Genomic DNA, 14,858 nt, shown 5'->3' with positions numbered 1-14,858 from the left:
TTAAAATAAAATTGAAATTAAAAATAATAAAATTGTATTAGTTTTTTGCGAAAAATACATCTCAATTAGATATAAGATATTTCTATTTTTACGAAACATCTTTGAAAAATTGATGAACATCAAAATAAATAAAAAAAAGTTGCTGCACAAAAATATTTATATTGATATTTATTTATTAATCTTTAAATAATTTAAATTTACATGAAATAGTTAAATGAAACGAGATAAAAACAGAAAAATGATGGAATGAAGATAGAATTTTTATCTCCATCTCACTTCGTTTAATTCAAATTTAAATTATATAACTTAATAAAAAAAGGTTCAACCAACATTTTTGTATTATACAAGACTCATTTAATAATTAATAATTCTTGTGTTTATTTTTAGTTTCTAAAATCGATTCTCAAAAAATATCTTAGGAATATATTAATATCATCGTGCATATATACATTTAGTTTATTCCTAAGTAGATATCATTAAATAGATATCTCATTAGTAAGAAAATGTTCTAATATATAAAAACAAACAAAAAAATATAAAATAAAAGAATAAAATTTTTTCGTTTAAATTTATTTTTGAAAAATCGAATTTGTAAATTAATATGATATGTTATTAATAATTAATTATTTAATTTATAACGAGTATATCTGATTAATAATGATTATACAATATGTACGGGATATATAAAAAATAAGTATAAAGAATATTATAACATTCCTACATCTTTGGATCGACATCTAAAAATTTGTAAATAAAAATGCAAAAATGATTTTAATCTCGAATTTCAAGATCTTTGTATTACATTGTATTCTATTTATATCACAAAAATAAAAAGTATCAAAACAATCAGTCACAATTCAATTATTCTTTTAAAAAGACACTATTAAATTTTCATTAGTTTTCGAATTTATTTTATTTATAATTTGTTTATACCATTCGATCAATAAAAAAAATAACATGTAGATATTCCAAATTTATTATTATATATCTCATATTATACGCTAAATGACAGATCAGACAAGATCGAAAAAAATCCATAAATTTTATGATAATACCAGTAATAGATCGTACATAGTCATAGTAATAGTCTTTTCTTCGGTTATTAACAATAGAACGAAAATATGTTGAAGAAAAAATAGATTAGAAATATTCGAAAAAAGATCTTCAATAAATTCGTTTCATAGATGTTTTTGAATTTCGTTTTGAATTTGAAATTTTCTTAAAAATGAATTTAAACAAAAAAATTTTATTTCTATACTCGATCACTTTCTTTATTCTTTATTATATTTTCGAAATTTCTTATAATATCTTTTTTTCTTTTTTTCTGTTTTTTTTTCTCGTTATTTAAACAAGATCAAACTTGAAACATGTATGCATCAATTCAAGCGATTTTTTAAATTAGTGGCTGTCATGAAATCTTATCACTTCCAATCTTGCATTATCAACTATTGACTTAATTCTATTAAATATATAACAGATCTCTGGAATATCTATATTCAATAAATGCTATCTTTCTTATACTTGACTAAAGAATATAAAAAAATTATAAATAAAATAAATTTGAAAATTAATTTAAATTTTATATTTTTTTCAAAAGAATGATTGAGTTACGATTTATAATTTTTTTGAAACTTTTTATCTTTATAATAAATAAAATACGATACAATAAATTTGATCTTAAATAGATCTTAAATAGGATCATTTTTATTTATAAATCTTCACCGATTCAAGTATAATCATTTCATACTTACTTTTTATACATTTTATATACTTAAGTCCAATATATTATAATTTATTCGTATTATATTCATATTATAGTTTTTTATTGATTATTAATTGTATCTATATAAGAATTATTCAATTTCATGCATATTCGATAAATTTTCGAATTTATTTTTCTTAAAAATCAAATCTCCAATGTAACTTTATTTTTCCTTAAATTTCTTCATATAGATGTATTATCCCCTTGACTTTATTTATATGGAAAATTTTGTGGAAATTATATTGAAAATATATATATATATTCAAGTTGTTTTTAGAAAAAATGGAAATATTTAAACTTTAATTATTTTTCATATGCAGGATAATAATTCAAATAAATTTTATAAATTATAATCATGAAATGACAATATTATAAATTTATTATATTTATATCTATACTTTTTTTTTGTACTTTTTGATAGATTTTGATATTTCAAAACATATTCAACAACATAATATATATGTATATATATATTATATCTCTTTTTAGATATTATATATATAAATATAATAATAATTTACATATAAATCTAAATATAATATCTAAAAAAATATCTACAAAAATGAAAAGAACAAAAATTTGTATTTAATAGCATTACTAATTATAAAATTGATAACAAAGGTTTGTTGATCTTTCAATTATTTTATGAATGAAAATGAAAATCATTCAAAGCATATTTCATAAATACTTAACATAAGAATTATTAAATAATATCTTTTCAAAAATGTTTGTCTCATTTTTATCTCTTTGAATCATTATATAATAAATTATTTTGTCAAACAATATAAAATTTTAAAAAAAGTATAAATAAATATAAGAAAATTCAAAATATTGTCATTTGACAAATATCATTATAAATTTGATTTTACTCAATATATCCATATGAAAAATAACTAATAATTTCTTTTCCTTTTCTTCTAAAAACTATATACAAGAAAAATGCTTGAGAATATCTAATAGCGTGAATACTTATTTAATTGAATGCTAATAAATATTCAAATTATTTCTATTACATGTTTAACATAATAATATACATACATATTTTGAATACGTAATATCCATGATAGAGAAATATTTTTATTTGGCTCCTTTATTTTTTTATGTATAATTTCTGCCCTATTTTGCTTCATAGATTGTATGTAGCACAATATTTCTTTTGCACGATCATGTATTATAAAAACTTCATATAACAAACAGTATTATAGTATGGAACGGAAAAAAAGTATTATATTTATGTTAATGAATTTCTGTGTTAGCAACAAAATGGACCTTTCGATGTTTGAAATGAAAATATCACATTTTAATTTTCCTTTATATATATATTACTATTATTCATATCACATAATAATAGATATAATACACCGAAAAAAAACATTCTAAAAAATAGAAGTATATTTTTATAAACTGATTAATATTTCTTTATAGCCTGTCCATATGACAGACAATTGTTGACAATCTATTAATAAAAAGATACAAAATACAAGATTTTTTTAAGACAATTTACAGATGAGTATAAATTGTATATTATTTTCCGTTAAATTGAAAAACAATCTCTATAGAAGTATTAATAAACAAAATATAAAAACTCATAAAAATATAAAAAAAAAAGAAAAAGAAAATGTTATTGATAATTGATTTAAGAATTACATTTATTTTGATATATTAATTATTTAAATGACTGTCAGGTTCTAAACACAAAAATCAATATTTTTCTTTTACTACTTTTTACAGAAAATTTTCTAAATTAAACATTCTTAAAAATTTAAGAATTTTTAATCAAATCCATTTATTTATTTATTTATTTGTTTATTCGATAAAGAAAATTATTATCATACCCAAAATCTTTGACTAAAACACTTCCAGAATTATTTTTGGAAATTTTTTTTTAAAACTATATACATATATTATATATTCTATAAACCATGACAACTTGGAAATATAATTAAAAAAATTGAATTATCAGAATAGAGATAAATATCTCTGACTAAAAAATATAAATAAAACGAATATCTGATATTCATGTGTTGTATAATCAATATAATTATTGATGTTAGTCACATGTCGATATTCAAAAACAAATTTATATAACCGAAGACAAGACAGAAATCTTAAAGTTTCTCAAATATATACATCATGAATTGTATCAAGCATATATATCTATTTATATCTATCTATATCTAATTCCTCTCATTGGATTTCGTTGAATTATATTTACACATATATAGTATACGGTATTCTGATCTATATCTAATTGCTATCAGATTACATGCAAATTATTTAAAAAACAGTATCTATCAGTCCTAAGAAACATTTACATTTATTTATTTATTTATTTTTTATAAAATAAAATAAATATATCGATATATCGCTTTTTAATGAAATAATTTAAAATAAATCGTTAAGAATATAATTTTAAGTAAAATTCTTTTTCCTTTATATGCAATTGATTGCATATAAAGGAATTGTCTTTAGTTTTCGAAATATATATTATTACAATTATGATATTTTCTACTATATTCTATTATATGCTCTAATACAAGTAGTTATCTTATGTCATTTTTATTTAGCTATAATGTGTTCTGTATCAAAGATAGCAATCTACATCTTAGACCATCATTCAATAAATCATTTTAAATTAAGTTCAATTGTTTTGATTAGATTGTGATCGCCAAACGATATAGAAATCATGAGAACCACGGGAAAATTTGATTTTCGGATTTTGTACATATTGAATATTATATTTATTTCTTTATTCATGATATTATTCGATGTAATTTTTTTAATAAAAAAATATTTGTTATATTCTATAATATACTTTCTTGGAGATATATTTCTTGGAGTCGATTAGCAATACGTAACTAACGCTACTGTCGTGATTGGCCAATATTCTTGATTAAATTCGTTAACAAGACGAAAGTTTTGCAAAGAAAAATGTTGCTTAAAATTATCTTATCTTCAATTTAGGGATATTCCAATATTTTTAGAACACTGTGTATATTATCTGGAAATAATATTTTATATGTGTTTTTTTTTTTATTTCATGTCAAACTTCATATTAAAAAATTGAACATAATCTTCTATATTGCAAACATATTCTACAAAATATCTGGAAAACTATTATGTAATAGTTATATAATAGATATAATAGTTTATAAAAAATATTTATTTTTAAATGTAATTGTAAAATATTTTTAAAAAGTTTATTTATTTAAACAGTAATAAATATTAGTATATTTGTATTATTATTAATTAATATCATAAAATGTTGGTTCATTTTTATAAAACATTTTATAAAAATAAATTTTATAAAAAATTTGTGCATAAAAGTTAAACAATGGTAGAAAATGTAAATAAATTACAATTTTGATTTTTGGCATTATAATTAAAATTATTTCATTTGGTTTCTTTTCTATTTTATAGGAAATTTGTTTTATTTAAATATCTTATAAAAATTATTTGATATAAGAAGATGCATTATGCAATAATTTTTCTATAACTGGATATAGATATTATATTATAAAAGTATTTTTTTTTCTTAAACATAATCATTAATTATAATATATCTTATTGTTTCTCTTATTATAAAAAAGTATTAGATTATTTATAATCAAAGAAACTAAGGAATCTAAGAAATATTAATTAAAGTAATTTTAAGTTTGTAAAATTGTATGAAAAATAAGGAACAAACGAAACGATATTCATTCATATTTTTCATAATCATTCATACAATTAGTTTTACATCATCATTAGAACATCAAGTTATAATATCTTCTGAAGTGATGATTTTTCGACATAGTTTGTAGGAAATAACAACGATAAATATTAAACATTAAAAATGATTTTCCAATATGTTTTACGCATTTATCTATAAAAAACTATTAATAAAATTATAACAATGCATCTTCTCATAATAACTTTTGTTATATCAAAGAACTATCTTTTCATAATATTCTTAAAAGATATTTAATACATTTAGATAAAACTCACTTTAGATACAACTTTAGATACAAACTCTGTATATAAAATGAAGTGGTTATACGTGCACGATTTTTAATATTGAAAAATTTTAACAATTTATGATTTCATGAAATCTTATATAATTATGATATATTATATTTTATTAATTGTTTTCAAATAATCAAAATATAATGTATGATCTGCCGATGACACTATAGTATGATTGATATAAGATTCACTTAATAGAATTATCGGTCTTTAATAAATATATATTTTATATATAAATGATTGTAATTAAAGTGATGTCAAAAAATAAATAGTATAGTTATAATATATATAATTATAATAATAAAGTATATGTATAATAATAGTATATGTAAAATATAATATTAACTTTGCCAAAAATATTTTTATATTCTCAGTAATTATAAAACAAAAAATATGAAATCCGTCATTTTTATGGATTTAGTTGTTTTAATATTAACAATAGAATTTATAAATGAGATTATCACATTTACAATTATATTATTATATTTTAATATAATTTTATTTTATTATAATAGTAAGAACTCAAAGCATAATAAATGTATACACTTATAAATATGTTTATATAAAATTTTAGTGAATTCATCAATTCAATATAAAAGTAATTAAATATAAATTATTTTTACTAAATATACATATTTATTAGAAAGTTTGCTACATTTGTTATATTTGTTACAATAGATAAAAACTAACAATAAAAATATATTAAATTTAAAATAAACTCATTAAATTATTGATCGCCTATAGTGATTGGGAAATGATTATTCTTATATATGTTAATAATAATTATTTTATTTATTATCATTTATTATCATTATTGAATCAATTATACATAGAACAAACAATTATTGTAATTATATCATTATATATATATTGTACGAAATCAATCAAAGAAAGAATCACATAATACAAGCAATATATTTGAACAGGCAATCATACCTTGGTATTTTATTTCGTGTATATTTTTATTAAATTAAATATGAAATTATATATATTTTTTAATTGAAGTTTATATTTGATTGGTTATGAATACTTTTAATTTTCAAATTAATATATATATATATATACTATATAATATGTATATTGTGTATATGTAATATACATGTAATGTATATTATTAATAAGTGTATGCATTTACGCTTCTTCTGTAAAATAATATAATTATGGATATTTGAAAAATCAATTCTAGATCCTAAAACATAAAAGTTGGTACGAAAATATTGATTAGGATTTATTCATTTATTAAATTATATAGTTGAAGTTTGCGTTTGTCAAAACGAAATATAAAAAGAGTAAAACTACTCTGCTTCTGTTATATTGCTATCTCATTCTGTTTTTGCTTCATTTAACGCGAACTTAAATTGCTCACAATTTAATAAATAAACTTTAATCAAGATTTTTGTACATCAACTTCTTTTATCTGTTTTGAATTCTAAAATTGAATTTCCAAAGGTATATTATATAAATGTAATTAACATTTTGTCAATCAAGATATGATTTCTTATTATTAAATTCTAATACTTTTCAAATATAATACTGTTAAAGTGAACAATAACTTCTATGATCACTTTTATTGTCTATTTGTGAAAATATTTAAGAAAAAATCAGTAATTTATACGACAATTCTTTTTTAGACTTCAAAACATAGTTGAGTAGTTTTCGAATAATGAAAAATCATTATAATTTTTATTTATTTTTGTGTATAAAATCTTCTAATAATGCCGTGTTAAATGTTTAATGTTTCATAAAAATCTTAAGAATTTATTAATCTATGCAAATTTGCATACCATCCTAAATTTAAACATTATTTTAGGATATTTTATGTATGAAATAATACCCTTCTCTCTCTTTCTCTTCCTCTCAGCATGATACCAGCTTCTATGTTCCGTCAAAGTTGTTAGCTTATGTTTCAAATGCTTTTCACGAATTTTTTTGTCTAACCTGTGGTTTCCATCACATCGATACTTGATAGTTTGTAGTTAATAAATAACACATAAATAAATAACACGCTAATGGAACATTTGGTAGTACAAATATATTATAATATCAATTTTATATTAAAATATTCATTCTATGGGGAAAAAGAAAAATACAAAAAGTAAGTCGAATAAAATTGAAGTTAAAGATAAACTATCAATTTTCTTTGCTTCGACAAATAATTTATGTGTTGTTTTTGCAATAGAAAAGAGAATGAGAAAATGAAGATAAATTTGAAAAATAAATGCATCAATAGAGAAAGAAAGAAAAAAGAAAAATCGAAACGCGAAAAGTTTATTCGTGATATTAATGGTGCGCGATAATGTGATTAGCAAGAACATTTGTTTGTTTATCGTTACGGAAGGAAGGACCGCCGGTGGCGACGGATATGCAGGCTACGCTATTAAACTATGGGGGGCAGCATGAATTTGGTCGATGCAGCGTTGCCTCGCAAAGAAGCCTCGAGGAAGATGAATGCGATTCAAGCGAAGAACTTATAGGAAATACTTCTGGTGGGGGCCAGTCCGAGTCGCAGACTGTGGGGCTCCAACCAAAACTGGCCCCGATCAGTGGCTCTATGGAGCCAACCACTGTTTTCAGACTTCACTTTCTCGGATCAATTGAAGTTGAAGAGGAAGGGAGACGTAAGCGCCTTAACAACCACATAGTGCGGGAGGCTGTGACTAAGATCAAGGTCCGCCCTCCAACCCTTAGATGTATCATATTTTATTCTATAATCGTTGTTATGTTCGACTTATCTTAAAAATTACTTTTTGTTCATCCTTTCTCTCTGCATCATCTTCGCTTTTTTTCATTGACAACGAGTATTCAAAACTTTATGGATTATTTTTCGAATCTTTTAAATTTAATTATTTAAATTTCTAATTTTTAATTAATAAATCTTTAATATAAAGTGATAATTCAATATTGATTAGAAAATATTAAATAGAGATTATTTTTAAATATCTAGCATTTTTTCAAATGAATTTCGTAATGAATTTTATGGTCAATAGAAAAAAATAATAAATTAAAATTAATATAAAATCTTTAAAAATCTAATTGCATATAATAAATTTTAACGTGACATATTAAAATATTTATGATAGATATCATTTATCAGACATTGATTATTTACATTGTGTTTTGTTTAAAATTTGAATTATTGAAATTATATTTTTAACATATCTATTTCTAATATGTTTTTAAAAATTAATTATGATTTCTTACATTTTTCGAGAAATAAAAAAACTTTTTAAAACTTTTGATTTTTAAATAGTAGATAAATAATAGAAATTTGATTAGTTGAAATAAAATTTTTAAAAGTTATTAAAAATATGATATAGAAATTTTGATAATAAAATAACATTTTTCATTGTTTTTTATTTGATTATCCTATAAATTCATATATTCTATCAATCAAAATTTTGCATTTTTTTGTAAAAAGAAATGTTTGAATAGAGTCAATTCATGAATCACGCATAGACTTACCGAAAAAAGTATTACGAGTATAGAATCTGATATCATACTCAATGTAGAGAGTAGTAAGCAACAAATTAACGAAATTCGACGATATTATTTAAAAACTATTTCTTAATATTAAGTGCATAATACAATATTATCAAACAAATAATATCATTAAATTCCATTAATTTATTCTTTCTTTACTATTTCTTACATAAATTGTGATTATCAAACTCTATTATCTTTATAACAACTCTGTTGTGATACAAAGCATGCAAAATAAAATAAAATATTCGGCATTAACATAGAAGAATCAGGAGAGAATAGGGGAATAATGAAACGTGACAAGAAACCGCGAACCGATTTATTTTATGAGATCATATATCAGATATTATTTCTCTCTCACTCTTTTATTATTATAAGTAAATATATTATATTATATAATATATTATAAATAAATATATTATATTATAATATATTATAAATATAATATATTATAATAAGTATAATATAATATTTATATTATATTATACTTATATTACTGACCAGGTAATAAAGAATGTGACCAGACTTTCACCACATCATTACGTGATACGTGATATATGCGCTTGATGATAGCAAACGCATATTATAACGTAACGTATTTTTCAATTTGCTATAAAGAAATTGAACCATTTTTGAATCAGTGATAGAATGGATAGCATATATGGATATTATCCTCTAACAATTTTATTATTATATAAATTTTATCCCGTATGTTGACAATTGTGCGAACAATACTGCGACATGCATCAAAAATGACTCAGTTCTATTAATCAATTTAAGCTAAGTCAATTTTACGTAAATTAAAAAATTTTTAATACTTAAGATATTTAAATATACGAAAGAATAATGTTCTTTTATTTTTTTAATCATTATGCATATCAAGTGTTATATTTTGTCAAATATCACGAATTATTACGAATTATTACATATTCGGTTCTTAAAATTCTCTAAAATAATACTTTTATGTTTTAAAGAAAATGCATATATTTTTTTCATTAAGAAAATTTTTTTTATTTTTTTTTTTTTATGTTCGAAAGATTTATTTTTATATTATATATTTTTCACAATTATTGATATTTAAAAACTCTTAATATATCAATAATATTTTTTACTATTGTAATAAATGATTTTGTTATATCAGACTGAACATATTTTTTTAATTTTATTATACTCTGATATTTTATTATATTCTGTAAATTCTAAATATTTATGTTTAAAAAAATGTCCATCTTTTTAGAGCAATTTTTATTGCGATATGGTTACGCGCATTCGATTACATTGATTGATAATCAAATCAAAAAGTAAAAGAGAAACAAATGAAAAGAAGAGACAATTCAGAAGCAAAACACATTCTGAAAATTATTCTTCTTTTTACAATATATTTATTATTTATTACATTAGCTTGATAATTGCAAATATTCTAATCGATATATTCTATTAGCTTAGGGATGAGAACTACAGTAATAACTGAATATATATTATAATTTTGTATTTCCGTATATCTTTTTTAAATCAATTATTATTTTATGTTATATATTATATTATTATATATTTTATGTTATACGTTATATATATAATGTATAAAGTATATAGTAATATAGTAATATAATTCATTATATATAAATATACATTTTTTATATAAAATATAAATAATTATTTATTTTTTATATATATATATATTTTTTATATATAACATAAATAATTATTTATAATATATATTTATATAATTTAATATTTATTATTATATAATTAATTATTATTATATATTAATATATAATATTATCATATTTTAAAAAAAATATCAATGTGAAAATGTTTTTAATTTCGATCAGTTAAATCGACTAATTAAACCACTGTGGGATTTTAATTGTGAAAAATTTTTACAAAATTTTAATGTTATTATATTTTTAGAAATGTCTTTACTATTATATTTTGAGGAATGTTATTTTTATTTTTATAGATAAATTATATTTATATATATATGTATATTATAGAATGGAATATTTACGAAATATGTTTTAATAATTTTAATCATTTTTTAAATAATTTTTATACAAAAGTGATTTTTACCATTCTTAAAATATCATTTCATAGATTAAAACTAATAATGTATATTTGTAAAATATAATAAAATATAATAATATATAATAATTTATATTACTATTACATAAAAATTATTATATTTTTTATATCAGTAAATATTTTTATACCATTATATAATAACATTATTCAATTACAATAGTGTTAATTTTTGGTAAATAATATTTATATTAATAAAAAATAGAAATTAAAAAAAATATTACAATTGTTTCATAATCCGGCACAGCATGTTATGCAATATTTTTTTTTAAATTCAAATATTAGATTAAATTATAATAAGAAATAAAAATTTAAAAGAATAAATATAAAAATATAATAATAATAAATATATTAAATATAAATCATAATTCTTAAATAATTATAACAATTTTAGCTAATTGAACTATTCAATTTCACAATTGTGATAAATATATAAATCATGTTGTTTAATATATCTTCATATGCTCAATCGTTATATTTTATGCATTGCTCATTTTTCTTTCGATAATAAACAACACACACACACAAAAATATTTGAACAACAATATATACTTAACTTTAATGATCTATACCTTTATTAAATTTTTTTCTATAGAATATTTATTGCATTTTACAAATATAAACAACCATTTAACTAACCATTTGATATAATAAAGTAATATTAAAAATGAAATTATCACAATTATTTTTTCTTTTTTTTAAGTTAGCTTTTTAACTTGCTATTTTAATTATAATATAATTATTAATTATTATAATTATTATTTAATTTTATTATAAATTTTTAAATATTCGATTATTTTTTGATGAGAAAAATAAAATAAAAATAATAATAAATAATTTCATTTAACATTTAATATTATTTTATTATATTAAATTAATTATTATATTAATTAATTAAATTAATTAAATATACATTACTTGAATTATTTCAAATATTTTATGAACAACTCTATATATAAATCAAGACATAGATATAATACTTTTTATCTTCATTATAAAATTCAACACTTTGTTCTTGTTATTTTTACAATTTTTTCTTTTCTTTGGATTACTTTGATTTTCTATTCTCTTTTTTTTCAAATTCTATTTTTATTTTATAAAAATATTGGAAATACAATATTTCACGACCGTATAAAAATTACATCAGCCAAAATCAATAATATAACGTTAGTTTTAATCCTGACTATTAATCCTGACATTACAATTATTCCCTCGATTATGATTTAGAACATGAATTAGAAATTTTCAATAAAAAAAATGTTAAAAATATTAATAATTATTATTATATTTAAAAGCTATTAAATCATTAATTTACTTTAGATAATCAAAAAGTTATTTTGATCATTATGTTAATTACATATCTATATTGATATAGGATATAAATATATATACTTTAATTGTAATTTTGCATCATTTATTGATAAAATTTGCGATAATGGATTTTGAATTATTTATTACTTTCGCCATCTTTTAATCCTGCTTTCTTATTCCTATTTTTAATAAACCATTAAACATTAATATTGAATCATTATTATAATGCAAAAAGAAACTTTAAAATTTCTAACAATTTCTGAAAAATATATTAAAAAATAAGTTAATCTTTCAATTTTTTTAGTTTCTGAAGTAGAATTTGTTGTACAGATTTGCGTCCATATTAAAATATTAGAATTTTTTTTAATTTTATGTTATTTCAATGTTGAAAAATAAACAGATTATTTGCAAACTAATTATTTCGTTATTAAAATTTCTATTATTGTTATTCATTATTATTTCTATTATCTATTTGTTATTTAAATTATTTACAAAATGTGAATTTATTATGTTTATTAATTTTATTTGATACGATTTTTATTATATATAAATTAATATTAAATATTCTATTTCTTTATCAGATTTTTCAATTGATTAAATATTATCTTTTATAATGCTTTAAAAATTCTTATTAGTAAATTATAAATATTTATCTTAGTAGATATTTTCAAAATTATAAATTAATTTATTTTTTTTTTATTATTCTATATATTTATAAAGAATTATAAATATTCAAAAACATAAATATTTTTAATATTTTTTTATTTAAACAATTTAATTCTTGCTTTGAAAATTCTGAATTCATAAAAAAATTTTAAAATAAATAATATGAATTTTAATCTTTATGTATATTATTTATTGTAAATAGTATATATATATATACTATTTATTCTCTATTTGTATTATGTTTTTAAACTAAAATATATTTTTTCTTAGCTAAATTCTTATTTTAGGTTATTGTATTATAATCGATATTATGTCGTGGTCGTTTATAAGAGAATAAAAGATCACATAAATTAGTTTTTATTATTTTATCATCAAAAATCGAAGATATGAAGATTCTAAACGAACCAATGCTTATACTATTACTGGAAATTATTGTAAAATAAAAGATTCGGACTTTATAATTTCATATATTATGTTATAGGTGAACAACAAAAATATGAAATATTTTTTAGTAAAGTTTAATTATTTTGTATTATTTTGATCTTAAAAAAAGTTGTATACAAATTTTAATGTAGTCCTTGGTCAAAAAATTAAAATCATTCATAAATATCAATATTTTTTTCTTTTTAATAAAATTTAAAGGCTTAAACAAAATTTAATTGCAAATTTTATCAATTAATAATATATTTTCCACATATATATTAATAATGTATATTAAAAATATTAATAATATCTTATTATTTTTTGTTATATCCCCATAATCAGACAACTTTTCTGAATAAATTCAATTGAAAATATCCGGAATTTAGTTGTATACAAATTATCATTCACTTAATTTAAAGATGAAAAATCGGATTTTAATAAATTCATTTAAAAATAAAGAATATATTAAAACAATATATACGGAGCATATCAAAAGAGATACATGCTGCGATCAAAACAAAGAAAAGAAACACAAATTATTAAATATATGTTTGCTTGCGTGCATGTATATATACTTATAAATGAAAATATTAATCAAAATAGAAGATGTTCAATAATTAATAAAAGTTAGTATAAAATTTATCATTTAAATAGCATAGTAAAAATATGAAAAATGTTGAAAATTATTAACGTTCTTAATTAATGAATGGTATTAATGTATATACTCAACAACTATATATTTTTATAACAAACAGAAAAAATATAAAAAATTTAAAATTTCTTCAATATCGATATGATTTTATAATAATATAAATTTAAGGAAAATTTATTCGCCGATTTTATATTAAGTTAATTATGATAAGTTAAGATCAAAATTTTAGATAATTTTTGTAATTAATATATTGATCATTTTTTGAAACACGTTTATATTATATTATACGTTTATATAAATATATTAACAAAAACAATTAAACTTGATCTGTTAAAATAATATTAATAAATAAATAATATTAATTGTTAGAATAATTATACTAATTATTTTAGAATCTTATGTTTAAAAATTTTATATTTTGTTATATTAATACAGAAATGAATATTTTACGACCGAATGATATAGTAATTAAATATAATT

The 14,858-nt window shown here is 18.9% G+C and overlaps 1 protein-coding gene across 2 annotated transcripts in view; it reads left to right on the top strand.

Annotated features, from left to right (window-relative positions):
- LOC100868101 (uncharacterized) overlaps positions 1-14,858 on the top strand; it is a 120,691-nt gene that overhangs the window by 93,115 nt on the left and 12,718 nt on the right. Inside the window, exon 14 of one of the 2 annotated variants that reach the window (XM_086908512.1) lies at positions 8,106-8,435. The exons of the other annotated variant lie outside the window; for it this stretch is intronic. Within the exon in view, the coding sequence (XP_086764638.1) occupies positions 8,106-8,435 (330 nt within the window). The remainder of the gene's footprint in view (positions 1-8,105; positions 8,436-14,858) is intronic. 2 annotated transcript variants of the gene reach the window in all.

This window comes from Apis florea, unplaced genomic scaffold, assembly GCF_048593485.1.
Source record: "Apis florea isolate Af1SG1 unplaced genomic scaffold, ASM4859348v1 contig_3078_pilon, whole genome shotgun sequence".
Taxonomy (NCBI): Eukaryota; Metazoa; Arthropoda; class Insecta; order Hymenoptera; family Apidae; genus Apis; species Apis florea.
The sequence above is the reverse complement of the archived record's forward strand: the minus strand, read 5'-3'. Positions and strand labels throughout refer to the sequence as shown.